At 44.8% G+C, this 17,076-nt stretch overlaps 1 protein-coding gene across 1 annotated transcript in view; it reads right to left on the reverse strand.

Moving 5' to 3' along the window:
* The window catches only part of LOC131584960 (formin-F-like), a 29,052-nt gene extending 20,174 nt beyond the window's left edge, over positions 1-8,878 (reverse strand). Inside the window, exon 1 of the mRNA XM_058850593.1 lies at positions 8,741-8,878. Coding sequence (XP_058706576.1) covers positions 8,741-8,776 — 36 coding nt within the window. The 5' untranslated portion in view covers positions 8,777-8,878. The remainder of the gene's footprint in view (positions 1-8,740) is intronic.
* Positions 8,879-17,076: the final 8,198 nt, after the last annotated feature.

Raw genomic sequence — 17,076 nt, forward strand, 5'->3', positions numbered from 1 at the left:
ACCCTTCCCAACCCTCCTGGCCCCTTCCCAAACCTTCCCAACCCTTCCCAACCCTCCTGGCCCCTTCCCAAACCTTCCCAGCCCTTCCCAACCCTCCTGGCCCCTTCCCAAACCTTCCCAACCCTTCCCAACCCTCCTGGCCCCTTCCCAAACCTTCCCAACCCTTCCCAAGCCTCCTGGCCCCTTCCCAAACCTTCCCAACCCTTTCCAACCCTCCTGACCCCTTCCCAAACCTTCCCAACCCTTCTCAACCCTCCTGACCCCTTCCCAACCCTTCCCAACCCTCCTGGCCCCTTCCCAACCCTTCCCAACCCTTCCCAACCCTCCTGGCCCCTTTCCCAAAACTTCCCAACCCTTCCCAACCCTCCTGGCCCCTTCCCAACCCTTCCCAACCCTCCTGGCCCCTTCCCAAACCTTCCCAGCCCTTCCCAACCCTCCTGACCCCTTCCCTGCTTTTCCCAACCTTCCTGACCCCTTCCCAGCCCTCCTGCCCTTCCCTGTGATGGTGAACAGGAACCGAGCAGGGACCAAAGGCCAGGGGAGGCAGCGGGGATGCAGAAGCACAGCTGGCACACAGCTGGATGGGCTCTGCAGAGCACACACCTCCCTCCTTTGGGACACAGCACAGAGCCCCCCTGTGACAGCCCTTCCTCAGCAGAGCAGCAGCCTGGAAGGAGCCTGCAGCTCCAGCAGAGCTCGGGAACTTGGAGATTTTTGTATCCAGACTCCAGGATCCAATGTTCCCGGTGCCCTGAGAACGACCTCACCACCGAGAGAGATTCCAGGGATTTCCAATCATTCTTTCCCAACTCCCCAGGAGCAGAGCCCAGCACAGGCTGGGCAGGAGCAAGGGAAGGGCAGGAGGGTTGGGAAGGGACCAGGAGAGTTGGGAAGGGATCAGGAGGGTTGGGAAGGGATCAGGAGGGTTGGGAAGGGATCAGGAGGGTTGGGAAAAGCAGGGAAGGGGCCAGGAGAGTTGGGAAGAGTTGGAAAGGGACCAGGAGGGTTGGGAAGGGATCAGGAGGTTTGGGAAGGGTTGGGAGGGTTGGAAAGGGGCCAGGAGAGTTGGGAATGGACCAGGAGGGTTGGGAAGGGGCCAGGAGGGTTGGGAAGGGTTGGGAAGGGTTGGGAAGGGTTGGGAAGGGTTGGGAAGGTTGGGAAGGAGCCTCCCCTGCAGCTGCAGCTGGAGGTGTTGAGGACCTGCCCTGCTTTCCCTACACCCACCACTCTCCACAAAGAGAGCAGCTCCTCTGCTGGACACCCCAACAATGCAGCACAGGCTCCTCCTGGAGCCACACAGCATCGCTGAGGATGGCAAAACCCTCCAGACCACTGTGCCCAACCTGTGGTTGATCCCCACCATGTCCAGTCCTTCCTTGGCCACCTCCACCCCTCCAACCCCACAGACCCCAGGCACAGCAGATGTGCCCCATAAAAACCACCAGTCCCACCCCAGAGGTCCAGCAAAGCCACAGGTTCCCCCTTTTCTCAAACCACACTATGCCCAGCACTCCTTATTCACCAAATCTCTGCCAGCTCACCCTGGACACAAACTCTGCACGTTTTTACCACCTCCAAATAAAAGCAAGAGAAATATTTTGTTTTTAAAAGGCCTGGAATTTTCAGTGCTAATGGAAAGGTGAGTTATGGGCCAGCTCCCAGCTGCAAACAGGAACGGGAGCAGTGAGGAAGGAGGGAAAGCTGCCGGATAATTCATTCACAGAAGGTTCCTACGATGATCTCCCCGGATTTTAAATGGCCACACATTCACACCTCACACGCACTGGGTAGCATTAGATCTTAACAAGGCAATTCCCCACCCAACAGGCTCTGTGTGAGTAAACACCAATATGGAGATATTTGAACTGAAAAATGCAGTTACCTTAAGGCAAAGCTCTGCCAGCTCCAAAGTGCAAGAGCTATTTATTCAGGATAGCGGCTCCTGAGATGAAGCTGGAGAGGATTTTTTGCCTGTTGGGCTTTTTGGAGAAAGGTTCAAAGAATTTTTGCAGCACGATGATAATTTTAATTTCTTTTTTTTTTTTTCCAAATTCAATATTTTAAGATACTCTCTTTAAAAAAAAAATGTAGGAAGGAAGACATTCAACTCAATATTCAATTCTTCTGCTTACCTTCGCCAAAGTCTCCTCTAAACTCAAATGAATTTCTGCCCAAGACGTGAAAGAAACAGGCAACATGTCTTAATTCCATTAAAAATGGATGAGGAAGGGAAAAACGTTCACAAAAGAGAAACAAATCATTCTGTTTGTTTAAATCCAGGAAGGTTTGTTGGGAAGTCAGACCCCTGACAGAGGAGGAGCACACAAAGGCACTGCTTGGGGCAGGTTATTTTTAACAGAACCTTGCTGGTTTACACCTCTCTTAACTCTCTGCACATCTGGAAGGAGGAGGGGAACATTTCCAAAGCCCAGAGAGGCCAAAAAAGGCATTTTCCAGCTTATGAGAATTGTCAGAACTCTTTGTCAGAAGTCTGGTTCATTTAGGTTGCTGCCAATCACATTTCATGGTATTTTTACTTGCAAACAAGACTTCTGTATCAGACCCTGACCTTTATCCTTTGGTATCTCTGGGCCTTTTCTCTCAGCATGACACAATTTCTGTAATGTGTTTGTTTTGCTTATATTTTTCTTAAAAAGAAACAAAATTTGTCATATTAGCTACCAAAATGAGGATATAAGTCAGTCTGTGCTATATTGCCTAACAAAATGTGACTGGAGCAACCAAACTGAATGTTTCATACAAGACTGAATAACAAAACTTTGAAAAAAATGAAATTCTTCTCTTTTTAAAGCAGACACATTAAGGAAATACACGAGATTGTGTTAATAATGCACTCACCTGCCAGGTTAAAGCAGCTTGCTTAAAACAGATTAAATTTTCATCACCCTCCCCAAATTCAGTAAAGCCACACAAGTGATTTGAAAGAGTTCACAATTGAAGGAAGAGCGTGGGGCTCCAGACATTGCCCGGGAGGAGAGGTGAGGTTTTTATCTTTTGGCCTGGTATAAAATGTGTTTAATGGGGAGAGAGGAGATTTCTGCCTTGTTCTGGGGCAGCTGCCAATGCTGCCCTGCACACAACCCCTCCCAGGCCTTCCTGCCTCTCCCCTTTACCTAAAAGGACCCTCTGGAGGGTTTGCACAGAGTCCAGATGCTGTAGAAATGTTACTGGAATAATCCCAGATGCTCCAAGAGCCAGTGAAGAAGAAGGGGTTGAAGCCACATCATCCAGGCTGTTCTGGAGCAGGGCAGAGGGAAGCACACAGCACCTGGGGCACTGCTCAGGGATAAAACACCAAACCTGTTCCTCTGGCTCTTCTCTCTGCCTCTCACCCTCCCCAGAGGGTCACAGGGTGGCTCTGACTCCTGTGCAGCCACCGGAGCTCTCTGGGTTTCTCCAGGGAACAATCCAGCCCTGCACACCTCTCCTGCCACCCCAGAGCCCTTTCCCTGTGCTGCCTGCAGAGGAGTTGGAGCTGATCTCAAACTCCTTTTGCTCAGCTTGTTCTTACCCCTTGGACCACCCAGCCTGAATCCCACAACATGGCAGCAATCTGATGGGAAAAACGCTCCTGGGATGTCACAGAGGCTGGTGTGACAGGCTGAGGCACCATCCCAGGCTCGCCTGGGAGGAGATCACAGCCCCAGCTCTGTCACTTCCCGACACAGCAAAGCCCAGCAATGCAGAAATGCTGCTCCCTGCACCACAGAGGAGCGATCTTGATTCACTTCTAGACAAGCTTTTCATTGTTAAGCATTCCTTACACTTGTCCTATTAAACATTAAACATCCTCACCTGCTCCCTGTGAGGAGCAAGAGACAGCAGCTCCTGGCTGTGCAGGATCCAGAGGGAAGGGGACTGGGGGAATTGTTCCAAATCCTCCCCAGCAGCATCTTCTGCACTTCTGTGCTCCAAGGAAAAGGGGCTCAGCCCAAGAGGAAAGGATCAGGTCGGGGTAGCTGTTGCTTTACACAGAATTCATTATTTTGGGGTGTAAATCTGCCTGAACTTCGCTCTGCCTGCGTGCTGAATGTGTCATTTAAGTGATTTTAAAGACAACAGATGCGATCTGGATTGCCTTGAAGCTCCAGCTTGGTGTTACCAACTTCCCTCTCTTAATTCATTCACTTTCACCAGGTTTGAGGTCAGCCCAAGATGTGCTGAGTGCTCCCAGCCATTTCCAGGGGAGGGGTTTTCTCTTAGGACCGGGGTATCTGAAAGGCCTTCAGTTTTAATTTACATGCAGTCTCAAACCAGGTGACTGATGTGGTATTTTTATGTGGCAATACCATCTTCTGTAGCCAGGCCTAGAGACAGACTGATATTATTTGTCAAACAGAGCTGCTATTCATCAAATAAATTATCCATCTGTAATAACAGTTTGCATTATTTTTGCAGATCCATATCTGGCTGAATAGTATCTGCCAACATTTATTCAAAGAAGAAAGGATTCATCAAACAGGAGCTTGATTTCCTTGAAAACACTGGAAATTCTGCCACTTCCAGAAGGAGCTGGAGGGACCCAAAGATATTTTATTGTAATTTATTTCTTACTGGTATAAAGGTATGGAGTGATTGATTACAACATAAACTCTCAAAGAACAGTTCTCAAACGCATGAAGATAGAAACTGGTGCCCAGTGACGTGTCCATAGCACAGTTACAACACCAACAATTTTGACTGTTTTCAATATTGAAAATATCACCCTATTGAAGAACCTCAAAGCCTTGACATTTCTTAAAATTCCCTCAGGAAAAAAATGACCCTTTTTAGGTCTCACATGAGACAAACACTTCAGATTTTCCCTCTGGACCGTCCTGCTCCATCAGCTCTGAGAACTCATCAGGAAATGACACTTGGGAAGTAATTTCACTGTGAAAATTCAGGATAAATTGAGTGGTGCTGACTTCTTTTTGTGCTACTCACTGTTTCCTCAGTGCTCTGCTGAAGGACTGGAGATTCTGTTTATTAAATTTGCAGATTTTGATGGGCAGATGGAAAGAACTGCAAGGGGGACTCAAATTCCAAACAACCTTGACAAACGAGAGCAGCAATAATCTATAATTCAGCAGGCAGAGGAAAAAAAAAATCTGGATGTTCAGCAGGAACTGCCAGCTTCACAAGCACTGGCTGAAGAACATATTTTTTTTGCAGAAAAAGCCCAGAAGTTTGAGCAGCTTGCAAAGTGACAGCAGTTCCCACCATGGTGCTGTTGCAATAAAAGGGAATTTCCCTCGGGGAGATTCCAGCAGCAAAACACTGGAATAAGAGAGCTCAGCACTGCCAAAGGATTCTGCTGGAATAGGGGGGAGATTTTTCCTCCAGAAAAGAGCTGGAGTCCAGTTCAGGGTGATGAGAGCAATCAGAGCTTTGGGAAAATTGGATTTTCAAGGGAAAGATGGGAATTTCAGAGCCTGGGGCAGGCACAGGCTGCAGGAGGCTCCTGTGTGGTGGGGTAAGGAGAAACACGAGAGAAATGACAGCAAAAGAGGCTCTGCTGAGAAGTTTGGAAAATATAAGGACAACACAGAGCAGTCCAGGGCAAATTATGGAGTCTCCCACCCCTAAACATCCTCAAGAAGAATTAAACAAATTAAACAAAATTAAACAAAAGCTTTGGGCCATATCTAACCTTGTTTGGCACTTTAATTTGCTCCAAGCCTGCAAAGAACTGAAGGTTCCACTGCTTTTCCAGGGGAAAGGAGCAGGCAGAGATTTAAAAAGTTTGGAAAAATCCACCCAGATGATGAGCTTTTATTTCCAAGGCAGAGATATTTCCTGGAAATCTCCTTCAGGCACCACGGGCAGCTTTATCAGAACCAGCCTCAGCATCACCACAGTCCATGGCCTGAATATTATAAATTATTCTTGATTTCAGTACTTAAGTGTGAACTTGGCCAGCAATTTCTTGGTGTGCTGAGGTATAGTTTAAATGCTCTGCTACAAAATGGTCTGAAACAGAATAAAGAAGGTGGCTTATACAGAAGCATTTCAGTTTGCCACTAAAATAATAACGTTCTGTGCCTTTAGTGATGGTAATTAAAATAATCCACTAGTAAAATAGTGATAAGAAGCATCAAGGATTATTATATTTGCTTCTTAATGTGAGAGTCAAATTAATTTTGTGAAGAAACAAAGATTGCTGGGCTACTTAACAGTGACACCTAATTATTTTGGAGAAAAACATGCATCCTTCTGCTCACAGGCTCCCAATCTCATCTTGTGCCCTCATGTCTTGAAAAAGAAAGATTCATTCCAAGCAGGAACTGGGCTGCTGAAATGATGAAATGCTGAACAAGAGATTTGATTCTGCTGGAGGTTTATTAAATCACATTAACACCTGCAAAGCAAAAGGTATCAAGTGCAACAGAGAGGAAGCAGCACTGATTTAATGCACATTTAACTGGGGATCCAGGGTCTCCATGAGTTTCATGTTAATTAGCTGGAACATTTAATGAGCAAACCCTTCATTATGTTCTAATCAAAACATGGACTAAGAGCTTGCAAACCCACCCCCAACGAGCATCCATCTGCTGATGTATCATTTCCGACCTGACTTTTCCTTTCCCCAGGATTCTGGGTTGTTACTAAATCATCCAGGCAAAATATTGAGGTGAATTCCTCCTAATCCATCTCCTCCTAAACTCCAAGAGATTTAGCAGGATGTGATCCTTGCCTGTACAAAGGATTTTGTTCTGTTCTCAAGACCTGCCTATAAAAATACACCACATTTTCCAAGCGGGCAGATTGCTCAGGATCAGCGACCTGGACATCTATTTAAGCTGGGTCTTACAGTCAGGAAAACATTTCTGTTCAAAAAAGGCTTGGGAATATTCACTGTGCTCCCAGTTTCAGGAATTTGGGCAATACTGAGAGTGAACCAGGACACGTGGAGCTCCAAATCAGGAGATTTAACTGAGGGGCCTGAGCTTTGTGTGGCTGATGAGGAGGACACACATCAGGATGTGCTTCAGCCCTGTCCCTCAGGCCACCAGAGGCTGGGTGAACGTTCATGGATACACACATGAGAAAATATGGAATCATTTGGCCTCATTTAAATAGAATTGATCCCTTGGTAAGTATACAGTGAAAATCCACTTTAAGCTACCTCAGAAAAGACAAGGGAAATCAAAAAAAAAAACAAAAAAAAAAAATAGGGGAAAAAATCCATCATCTAAGAGAGGCGGCCTTTAAGAAAAAGTCTGATGAAAATTGTAGGGGAAATCCACAGGGATAAAGTACGTTAAAGCTGTTGATTAAAGTAAAACAGGGTGGAAAAGCAGAAGGTCTGACCCTGAACCATGATCTCATCGGCTCTCAGATGAAAAGCCTCAGGAAGACAAAGTCAGCCTTTAGAGGGAGTTCACAAGAAGTTTCAAACTGGTTTTTCTCAGGTTTGTGGGTATTTTGGTGCTGGTACAAGCTGAGCTCTGTGCATGTGCACACTGCAGGCCTGGGGGTGAAAATCAGTGAAAAGTGGCACCATCTGGCCGTGGTTTCCTGTTTGCTGGTTCTCATTCACATGAAGTAAAAAATTGCTCTCTGGTAGCAAACATTTGGTTGTTTCCACATCTGTGGTGCCCCCGATGTCCCAGGAGGGAAGAGGAGAGTTTCACCAGCTGCCTGTGGGCCTGTGCCAGGCCAGAGCCACCCGAGCCATGGGCAGCAGGGACAGGGAAAACATCCCAAGGGTTCTGCTTTTCCAACCCTTCTGGCATCAGCAGCTGCTCCAGGGAGATGGCAGCACCTCAGCTTCTCCCTGGGGCAGAGCCAGGTGGGAGCTGAGGTTTTCTTTCCCTTCAGGTGGAGCAGTTGATGTGTGCCAAGCTCAGGGATTTGGATTTTGGGTCACCCGTCCCAGCCCTGCTCCGAAGCTTTCTCAGGCCAAGGGAGCTGGTGCTGTAACCACAGCCCTTCTTCCCCTGGCACAAACCAAAGAGAAAGAAATAGGTTTTCCTCCTCGTTTGTGGGATTGCTGTGGGGTTTTGCAGAGCCTGGCCTAGCGAATCTCTCACGCTTGAGGAATGAGGGGAAGCAAGCAAGCAGGGCTGGATCCTCCTCATGATCCAGTCAGGAGAACTCAGCACACCAAACACCACAATCCTTCTTTGCCCTGATTGCTCTTTTCCCTCTGCCAATCCCACCAGCTGTCCCAGCCAGAGAGGAGCTTCCTCCACTCAATTCTCCAGGTTCCAGACTCCCAAATGTTAAACAAGCAGAACGCTCCCAGTCTGTGTGTGGCAGGCACTCAGACAAATCCACAGTGCTGATGTACATTCACTCCTGGCATATCAGTCACCTCAGATTCCAGCAGGATTATCAAGAGACTGCTTTTGCCTATAATATAAAAGCACTTTTTCTCCCCTCCAATTACCCTATGGAAATTTTTAGCACATATAATATGAAGTGTTAATAAATCCTCTCTAGCATGGCAAGAGAAAGACTGATTTTGTCTCCTTGTATCAGGAAAACTTTGCACGTTTTAACTTTCTCAAGAATAAAGCACAGAAAAATACTGTCTGCTACACACCTTCTGCAAACACTCTCTGATATATTAGACCAGGCTGAGCTCATATCACATAATAGTCCATTACATCAAAACCTACTGCAAATTCCTCGCCAGTAAAGCACAAAGTCATTCCCAGTTTCTGATAAACCATCTCCAGCTGAGCACAACAAGCAGCACTTGCACACCAGCCATAACACTTTCTGCCTTTACCTGTGAAAAAGTGTCTGCTGTTCTTGTGTTATCCATGTCTGGGGAAATTCTATTTGTTTCATCAGTATCCTACAGCGTGGCAGGGAGCATTTTATTCATGGATCACACCTGCTTCTCCACAGCATGCTGCTCCTTCTCTCTCCCTGCCTCACTCTCTTATGAAATCTTGCAGCCAATGGCTTTTGTTAAGTGTTACTTCCTTTTCTGCTGAGAACTGAAAGAAACAATAATGATGATTTGCTTCCTTATGGCAGCTCTGTGGAAAGACCAGAAAAATGTAGAAGTTGTTTGTTTGCTTTTCCTGAACTGATATTTATGTTCCAGTGACTTCCTGAGATCACCAAGCCCTGAACGCTGAAATTAGGATTTATTACTATTTATTATGAGTTATTACTGCTTATTATGATTTATTACATTGCATCTGTCTGAACACCCAGCATATGTTAGTTCCCAAATAAATTCCATGAGAAATGTAAGGAAGTTTGCCTGAGGAGCTGCAAACACAGCGCTCAACGTTCCCAGCAGTGTTTTTATGCACAGCAGCAATTTTAACACATCTCCAGATTGAATATCTCCTCACTGAGCCACCTGCAGCTTAGTGCACAAAGATAAACTGCATTTTAAACTTTTCCTTTGCTATCTGTACTGGAGGAGAGAATTGTGATTAGGAGAGGGAATTTCCAGCAAAACATTCCTGAAATCAAACCCCAGCCCTGATAAAAATTGTTCATGAGCTGCAGGGAAAACACACCTTGTGTTCCTCACCTTCACATGGTGACTCCTGCAACATCACAAACCCACGTCAGAATCAATCTGGACACTGAAAGTTCTGAGGAGACACAGCTGGAAGGTGAACTCTTCACATTTTACAACTTCTCCTCCAAGCAGAGACAGAGTGGAAAAAGCAAAAGCTCTGAGACGTCAATGCAAAGCAGAGCTTTTAAGAAGCAACAGGAATTGAAAACATTTGGGGTTGATGACGGGTCTCCTTCCTCTGCTGCTCTAAAAGCAGCTTTTTTAATAGAAACAAGAGAGGAAGCTGAGGGGATGGGGCAGGGCAGGTGCCCCTGGACCACTCTGAGCCCAGCCTGGGCTCTGCCTCAGCCCCAGAGGAGCAAACCCCACCCGCCAGTGCCAGAGCTCTGCAGCCACAAGTGGGAGAGGAGGGAATAGGAATGAACTCTCCCAGATCACTCAAGGCACTGGAAATTAAATGGAAGGTCAATATATGCTGATATAAACAGGGTTTAATCATTTGAACTGATTAAAAGTCTTTGAAGGAGTGTTAGCTTAACACAGCCAATAATGTAACAGGGCCTGGCTAAATCCAGGTCTACTAAAGAAATATTTAATAAAAGATTGTCTTTCAATGCCCTCATTTCTGTCTGCTCTATGTCCAGTGTGATAAATGGGAATTTTTCACTAAACTAGAAAAAGGATTCATGGGAAACACATTTCTTTGACAGCTATCTGAAGCTATTTGGTTAAAATAAAATAGCAACTAATTCACTCAGAATCACATCTCTAGTACTGGCCTATTCCCCCTTAGAATCCTCAGCCCATGAGGAATTATAATTTTCTTTTTAAATTAAAGAATCCTAAGGAACTTCTCTTTATAGCATGATTATAGCAGCACAGAACATTCAGAAAGGGAAAATGACAGGTTTCTCTCACAAAGGTTCTGCAGAGGTGTGAGAGGGTTTTTTCCCCTCTGCTGCCTGGAGAGCAGCACGTTCTGCAAGGCCACAAAATCTGGGAGAAAGCAATTAATCAGAGCAGAGCTCAATTGCTACTCTCCCAGCAAACATTTTCAATTAATCTGAAGCCGTTAATTACACCTTCCTTTAATAAAGGCTCTGGTGTCATTTGCTTTTCTTTGCTCTCAGTGAATCAATTCCAACATGTGCCAGAATCACCTGCTGCAGCAAACACAGGGAAATTCCCTGCTGGAACAAACCACCCTCCAGTAGGGATGGAAATTATGGGGGAAAGGGTTTGGAATCAAGGTGGAAGAACAAGAACTCTTTGTGCATTGTCTGAGCAGTGCACCAGGGGAATGTTCTGGACCAGCAGGGCAAGTTCTGCTGTGGGAAAACATCAACTCTGTTCATCCTGGCCTGGGACACTTCCCACAGCTGCTCTGGCACCCTCTGCCAGGGCCTGCCCACCCTCACAGGGAGGAATTTATTCCTAATATCCCATCCAGCCCTGTGGCAGTGTGCAGCCATTCCCTGGCTCCTGTCCCTCCATCCCTTGCAAATCCTCTCTCTCCACCTTTCCTCCTTCAGACCTCAATGAGGTCACCCCAAAGCTTCTCCAGGCTGAACAATCCCAATTCTCTCCTTAAATCTAAAAAAAAAATAGGCTAAAAAGGCTGGATTGTCTCAGATTTACTCCCAGAGATTCTGAACGCCTTTTCCCAAACTTCCTTCCATCCACGAGGTGAGAGCATCCATTCCATCCTCCCTGATTCTGTTATCTCACAGCCCTGAGAGTCACCTCACAGGCCAGAAAACAAATTCCCCACCTGCTCTCTGAAATGCCAAACCCCACAAGGTTTTCCAACATCATCTTGTGGATAACCAGGTGTGGACTCATTGTTTTGTGCTTTTTGTGAAAGTTAAAGAGAAAAAAAACAACCTAAACCTATGACCTATGAGTTTTCAGTCAACCTAAATATGTGTTTAATAGGCAAAAGTCTCTTTTTCGTTTCATTAAAGAATTTTTCCTAAACCTTTTCATACCTAGAAAAAGAACATCATGAAATAAGTTATTTCAGGTTAAAAAATGCAAGATGAAAGAAATTATTCTTTAAATAACTAATAAATAAATACAGCATGAACTTCATAGACACATTTTTGCCTCTCATTCAAGCATGAATGTTCCAGCAGGGCTGGAATGCTCTCACCAAGTACTTCAGAGTTGAAAAAACAACTTGTTTTCCCTGAAAACTCACTTCACCTGAAAATTACTGCCTAAACCTGTTTTATAAATGGGCTCTTTCTTTTTCTTTTTTTTTTCATTTTCTCTGGGAATGGTGCTGGAACAGGGAGGAAGTCAGAGCTCCTCGTGACTTCATGGGGGTTTGATCACAGCATTCCTCTTCACATGATGGAGATTCCAACAAGATCTGAACGAAATCCAACCAGCCACGTTAGAAAGAAACCCTGTTCCAGGAGGTTTTGCTTTTTCTGTTTCCTCAGAAATTGATGGTATTGCAAATTCCAGCAACTTCCCTTTGGCCTAATTTTGATTTAAAGGAAAATATTGATGCACAACAGTTTGTGCTCAACTGGAAGATGCATTAAATGCAAAATGGGGTGGGAAAAGATGGGTGGGGGGAAGTATGAGAACAGAATATGTGTAATTTAAAATGAAAACTTCTGTGGAAGTAAATTCAGGTCGAGGGTGACATCTAGTGATGCTCAGCACAAATTCTGCCCGTTTTTGCAGCACTCTCACTCATGAAGAATATTCAAACTTTTACCATGTTTCACCAGATACACCACAAAAGAAACATTTTCCCATAAAATGTGAGTTTAACATTTTTTCGGGTAATATGAGTCAATTTTTTAATTAATTCAGTATTTTGAATGCATAATGGGGGAATCCATAAAAGGCAAAAAAAATAAAAGTAGGAACTTGGAGGTAGAGAAAATAAATCTGCTGATTCCAATGAAGTTGGTACACGAGGTCTGATTGATGGAAATGTCATTTTTCGGCTTCTTTTCTTATTCTTCCCTTTTTTGTACAACACATCTACAAAGCACAGTTGCAGCTTGATACATAAATAAAGCAAATCAGTAATTAGCAATGGAGCTATTAGTAATTCCCTTGATTAATAATGCATGAACTACTCAGCTGCTGAATTTTGGACACCAAAAAGAGCAGTTTTCTGCCTTTGCCAGTGGGTCATGGTCAGCATCAAGGCAAGGGACAGCCCACACGTTTCCAAAAATAACAATTCTTCATCTACCTGAGCAATTTCCTTTGAGCTCCTCGCTGTCTGCAACAAACAGCAAAAAGGAAATCATGGAATCACACAATCCCCTGGGCTGAAAAAGAAATTTAATGCTCATCTCATTCCATCCCCTGCCATGGGACACCTTCCATCATCCCAGGTTGCTGCAAGCCCTGTCCAACCTGGTCTTGAACAATTCCAGGAGAAGCCAAAGCACCAATTCGTAATTTAACTCATTTTTTTCAACTGCCTAAAACTTATTTCATGCAGAAGTCTCACCCTCTGAATCTCCCTGGCGATCTCACCTTGTTTATTCTGATTCTGCACCCCGAAGTTAAACCCAGATTATCCCAATGCCCAGAGGAAGTGACAGCCCCACAAATCTGCTCCTCTGTGACACAAGGTGGCACCAGAAACTGCCTTAATTTCAGCCTATAAAAAGTGGGCCACAAAGCAAAAGTTTTGAAGAGTTTGTGGATTTAAATGAGGAGAGTCAGAAAACCACAGACCCCGCAGTGACTGTGCCCAGGGAATGGCTCCTGGGAACGGCTGGGCACAGCAGCAGGTGCTGAAAGGTCTGGAACAGCATGGAATTGGCTGTGGAATCAAAGATGGAGCTAAAGCAATCCTGAGGGAAGCTGGATCATCTTCTGAAAGCTGGGAAACAGCTTTTAATGAGGTACAGGATCAGGCTCCTCCATAGTCCAGGATGTTCTTTTCCTCCTGGAACCAGCTCAGTGCCCAAGGGATGCCCCTTCTCCTGCAACTTTCTTTGAAACTTCAATCCTTCCATCATTAAAAACAGATATTCTGGTTTTGGCAAACCAAATATTACAATATTTTTAAAAGATGACAAAACATTAAAAGAGATGAGAGGAGATTGCAGCTGCCTCCTCACCTCCTGTCTGGCTTTGACAGCACAAACTGGGACAGCTCTGGTCCGGTCCCCTCTTCCCTTTTCAGTCTTGGGCAGCAAGATGAGAATGAAGGGAAGGGTTCCCACACAGTCACTGGAGCTCCTCATCCATCTCTGCCCCTGCACAGGGAATTCTGCTGCTGCCCACAGCCAGGAGTGTTGCAAACACAAGGTCCAAGCACTCCCCACAATCCCCAGAACCACACTGAGGAGGATAAAATATGTATCTTGTAGTTAAGATAAAGGAATGAGATACCCTGGCTCTGAATCTCAGCTCTGCCAAAAGCAGTATTTTATGTTCTGACACTTAATTAGCCAGGGAAGGAACAGTAACCCAGGAGGCAGGGGGTGAATTTACAGCAGTAACAGATCTCTGGACACCCTGCTGGCACAGCCTCTCTGTGCCACACAAGCTTTTCAAGCTGCCTTGGCTCAAATGAAGGAAATCCAGAGTGATACTGTCTCTGTGTATTGCAGCTAGACACATCTGTTATGCAAATGTATCGAGAAGTTAAATTAATTCACAGAGAATGATAATAGAGCATGGGTTAAAAGAAGGGATTGAGGAGGAGGAGGAGGAGGAGGGGGTTGAAGGGTCTCTGTGCCCCACAGTTTGTGGAGCAGTGACACAAAACCCTTCTGTGAGCGAGGGAGCTCCTCAGGTCAGGCTTGATTGCTTGGAGGCTCTGGCACCTGCGTCCTCCAAGGTGCTGGCCTGGAAGAGCAAGGCTGCAAAACATTTTGGGAACTTTCCAAGCAGCCACAAAAGTGTGAAATCGGCTGCAATTCCATTATTTCTGCCATCAGAAGCGGTGCAGGATGAATGACAGATGTAACCTTTTCATGACAACCCCTTTTCTTGTCAAGACAATATTCAGAGCAAACAGAACCTTAAACCTCAGCTTCTCCTTCTGTGCCAAACAGGAAAATGAGCTATTCAGAAACACCTAACTATAGATTATTATTAAACTCAAAAATGTGTGAATAACCTTGTACACTTCAACTGCAATGAAAAAGAGGGAAAGAAATTGTAGAATAACTAGTTGTCACTTCTGTTCTCTGTAATAAATTCATACAAGGTTACATGAATCATATTGGCTTTCCAAATCTATTTTGCTTTCTAAATCAAGATAGTTCTGTTTCTGACAGAAAATATTCCACACTGATGCTCTGTAGTCTGACATAAAACACCTGGCTCACTTTGCAAACTGCAGAATCTGGAAAAGGAAACCTCTCTAACCCTGAAGAGCATTTAAATCCCATTTTATTGTTGAGGGGCAACATTTTGGAAGGCAGAAAATTCCTTGTTACCCCAAACCATAACAAATAACCAGCCTCTCCCTGTTCTAGAAGTTATTTGCAAAAAGAGCACAGATAAAAGCACTGAAGTTGGAATTTTTATGACCATAGGATGCCATCCTCCACAGACAAAAAGAATAGAGCAGGAAACCTTTGGACAAAATTAGAAAGGCAGAAGTTAGACCTAGCTGGTAAATAAAATTAAAGGATTGGGTCTGGTTGTGGGGCTTTTTTCCTGCCCTTCTTGTCTGGAAAGCAGCAACACTGCTGCAAGCACTGCAACAAATCGAGGAGCTCTGAGCATTATCAGAACAGCTTGTCCCAATATCCATCCATCCACAGCACCTGACAGCTCAGCAAAATCATCTTAAAAGCTTGCCAGCCTCCAAAATCCTCCTGTTCTCTCTGGTCCAGGGGAGAGGTCAGTCAGCAGCAGCAATCAGGTTTGAAAATGCCAAATTCACCCATCCCTCAGCCCCAGCACCACGGGGCAGTGAGATTTATGAAGCTTCCAGGGAGATGAGGAAGATCTTCCAGGGATATTTGCCCCTGATGAAGCTGAAGAGCAGAATGCAGCTGGCTCAATCACCTCTGCTTGTCTCTCACTCCGTAAATGAGAGAACAAAACTGACACTGAGCATTATTAGTCTAAAGCACTTAAAATCCCTTTAACATGAAAAGCACCTGCAGGTGCTGGTGAGTGTTTTGCAATCAGGTCTGCTTTGTCTCCTTTTACCCAGGGATGAGCAGGAAAATTGCCCAAAATATCATAAAGTTGAGTCTGTTTAAATTAACCTTTTAACTGGCTGAAATGATAGAAACCCTCATCTGAAAGTCCCCTGGTTGCAATCAGGATTTCGTGCTCCTTCTCCTCACTAATCACAGCCTGGCAGGCTGCAGTGCTGCTGCCTCTATTATATTCACTGGATACCATCCCAAAGGATGCAAACTCCTGGTGCCTGGATCCAGCAGGTGAGATTTACTCTTCCAGTCTGAAATCCTCTGCCAGCAGCGTGGTGCAGACAAATTTAACTTCCACCAAATTTAACTCAGCTGATGCCAGATTCATTCTTGCCTCAGACAAGAAAATAACATTATTAGCTACGGGCATGGCTGGGAGCTGTAGGAACTACAATTCTTGGAAGAAGACCATGGAAATCTTTCCATTTTTACATCCAATACCTGGAATTGCAGGTCATCCTGAAGCCTGTGACTCTGGCAGGGCAAAAATTGCTCTTGGAAAGCTGTTACCTCAAGACACTGAAGAAAAACACAGCATTTCAGTAGACAGAGCTTAATCACTGTGTCTTTCCTCACAGGTTCTTGTGAGGCTCCTAATTCCAGATTTTTTTGAGTTTTATAATAATGAATTCAACATCATTTTAAATAATTTATAATCATTTTATATAATCATAGAAAATTTCCCAAAATGTGTTTCTGCTCTTTATTATAACGAGTGATCTCTCCATGTTTCAGTGAAAATTAGTAAAGAGGTTTTTTTCTTGAATTAAGCCAGTAGTCAAGCAGCTCATGTTCTACAAGCCATGTGCTGAATCAGATCTGAAGTTTCATTTATTTTGTCAAGTATCCCATCATCAAAAACTTAAAAGTCTCCTGAGGCAGCTGTTGAGCACTGAAGAACTCTGAAGAACTCTGCAGGTCAGCAGAGCGCTGAGCAACCTCGGTGAAGTGTCCAGGTGATGAATTCCAGCCCGTGTTCCCAGATATTCCCAATCAAAACCTGAGTGCACACCCCAGAAACGTGCACAGAATTCAACACCGGCACAGGTTGCTTTGCTAAGAGAAAACATTTCATCTTTTAAGTCCTTTTCTGTGAAGAACAACACGGAGAAAAGGTCTTCAAGAGTTTTCCACTCACTTTGCTTTGGCTACTTGAAACTTCAGGACAACAATAATTGCCTGCTGCATGGGAGAAACCATCTGCTTGTTATCCTCCAGTTTCCTTTAAAATTTCCACTTTTGTCTGGCAGAAACTGTTGTTGAAAAAGAGTGAAAATAAAGGAAAGTGACAGCCATTATCAGCCTAATCTCATGTCAAGCATTAAACAAGATTTTTCATACAACAACATCACAGGGGAATTCTCTTAGACAACTCCATGATCCACATTTAGCAGTAAATGTTATTTTCTCTTTACCTTT

The sequence above is a fragment of the Poecile atricapillus genome, chromosome 15 (assembly GCF_030490865.1).
Source record: "Poecile atricapillus isolate bPoeAtr1 chromosome 15, bPoeAtr1.hap1, whole genome shotgun sequence".
NCBI lineage: Eukaryota > Metazoa > Chordata > Aves > Passeriformes > Paridae > Poecile > Poecile atricapillus.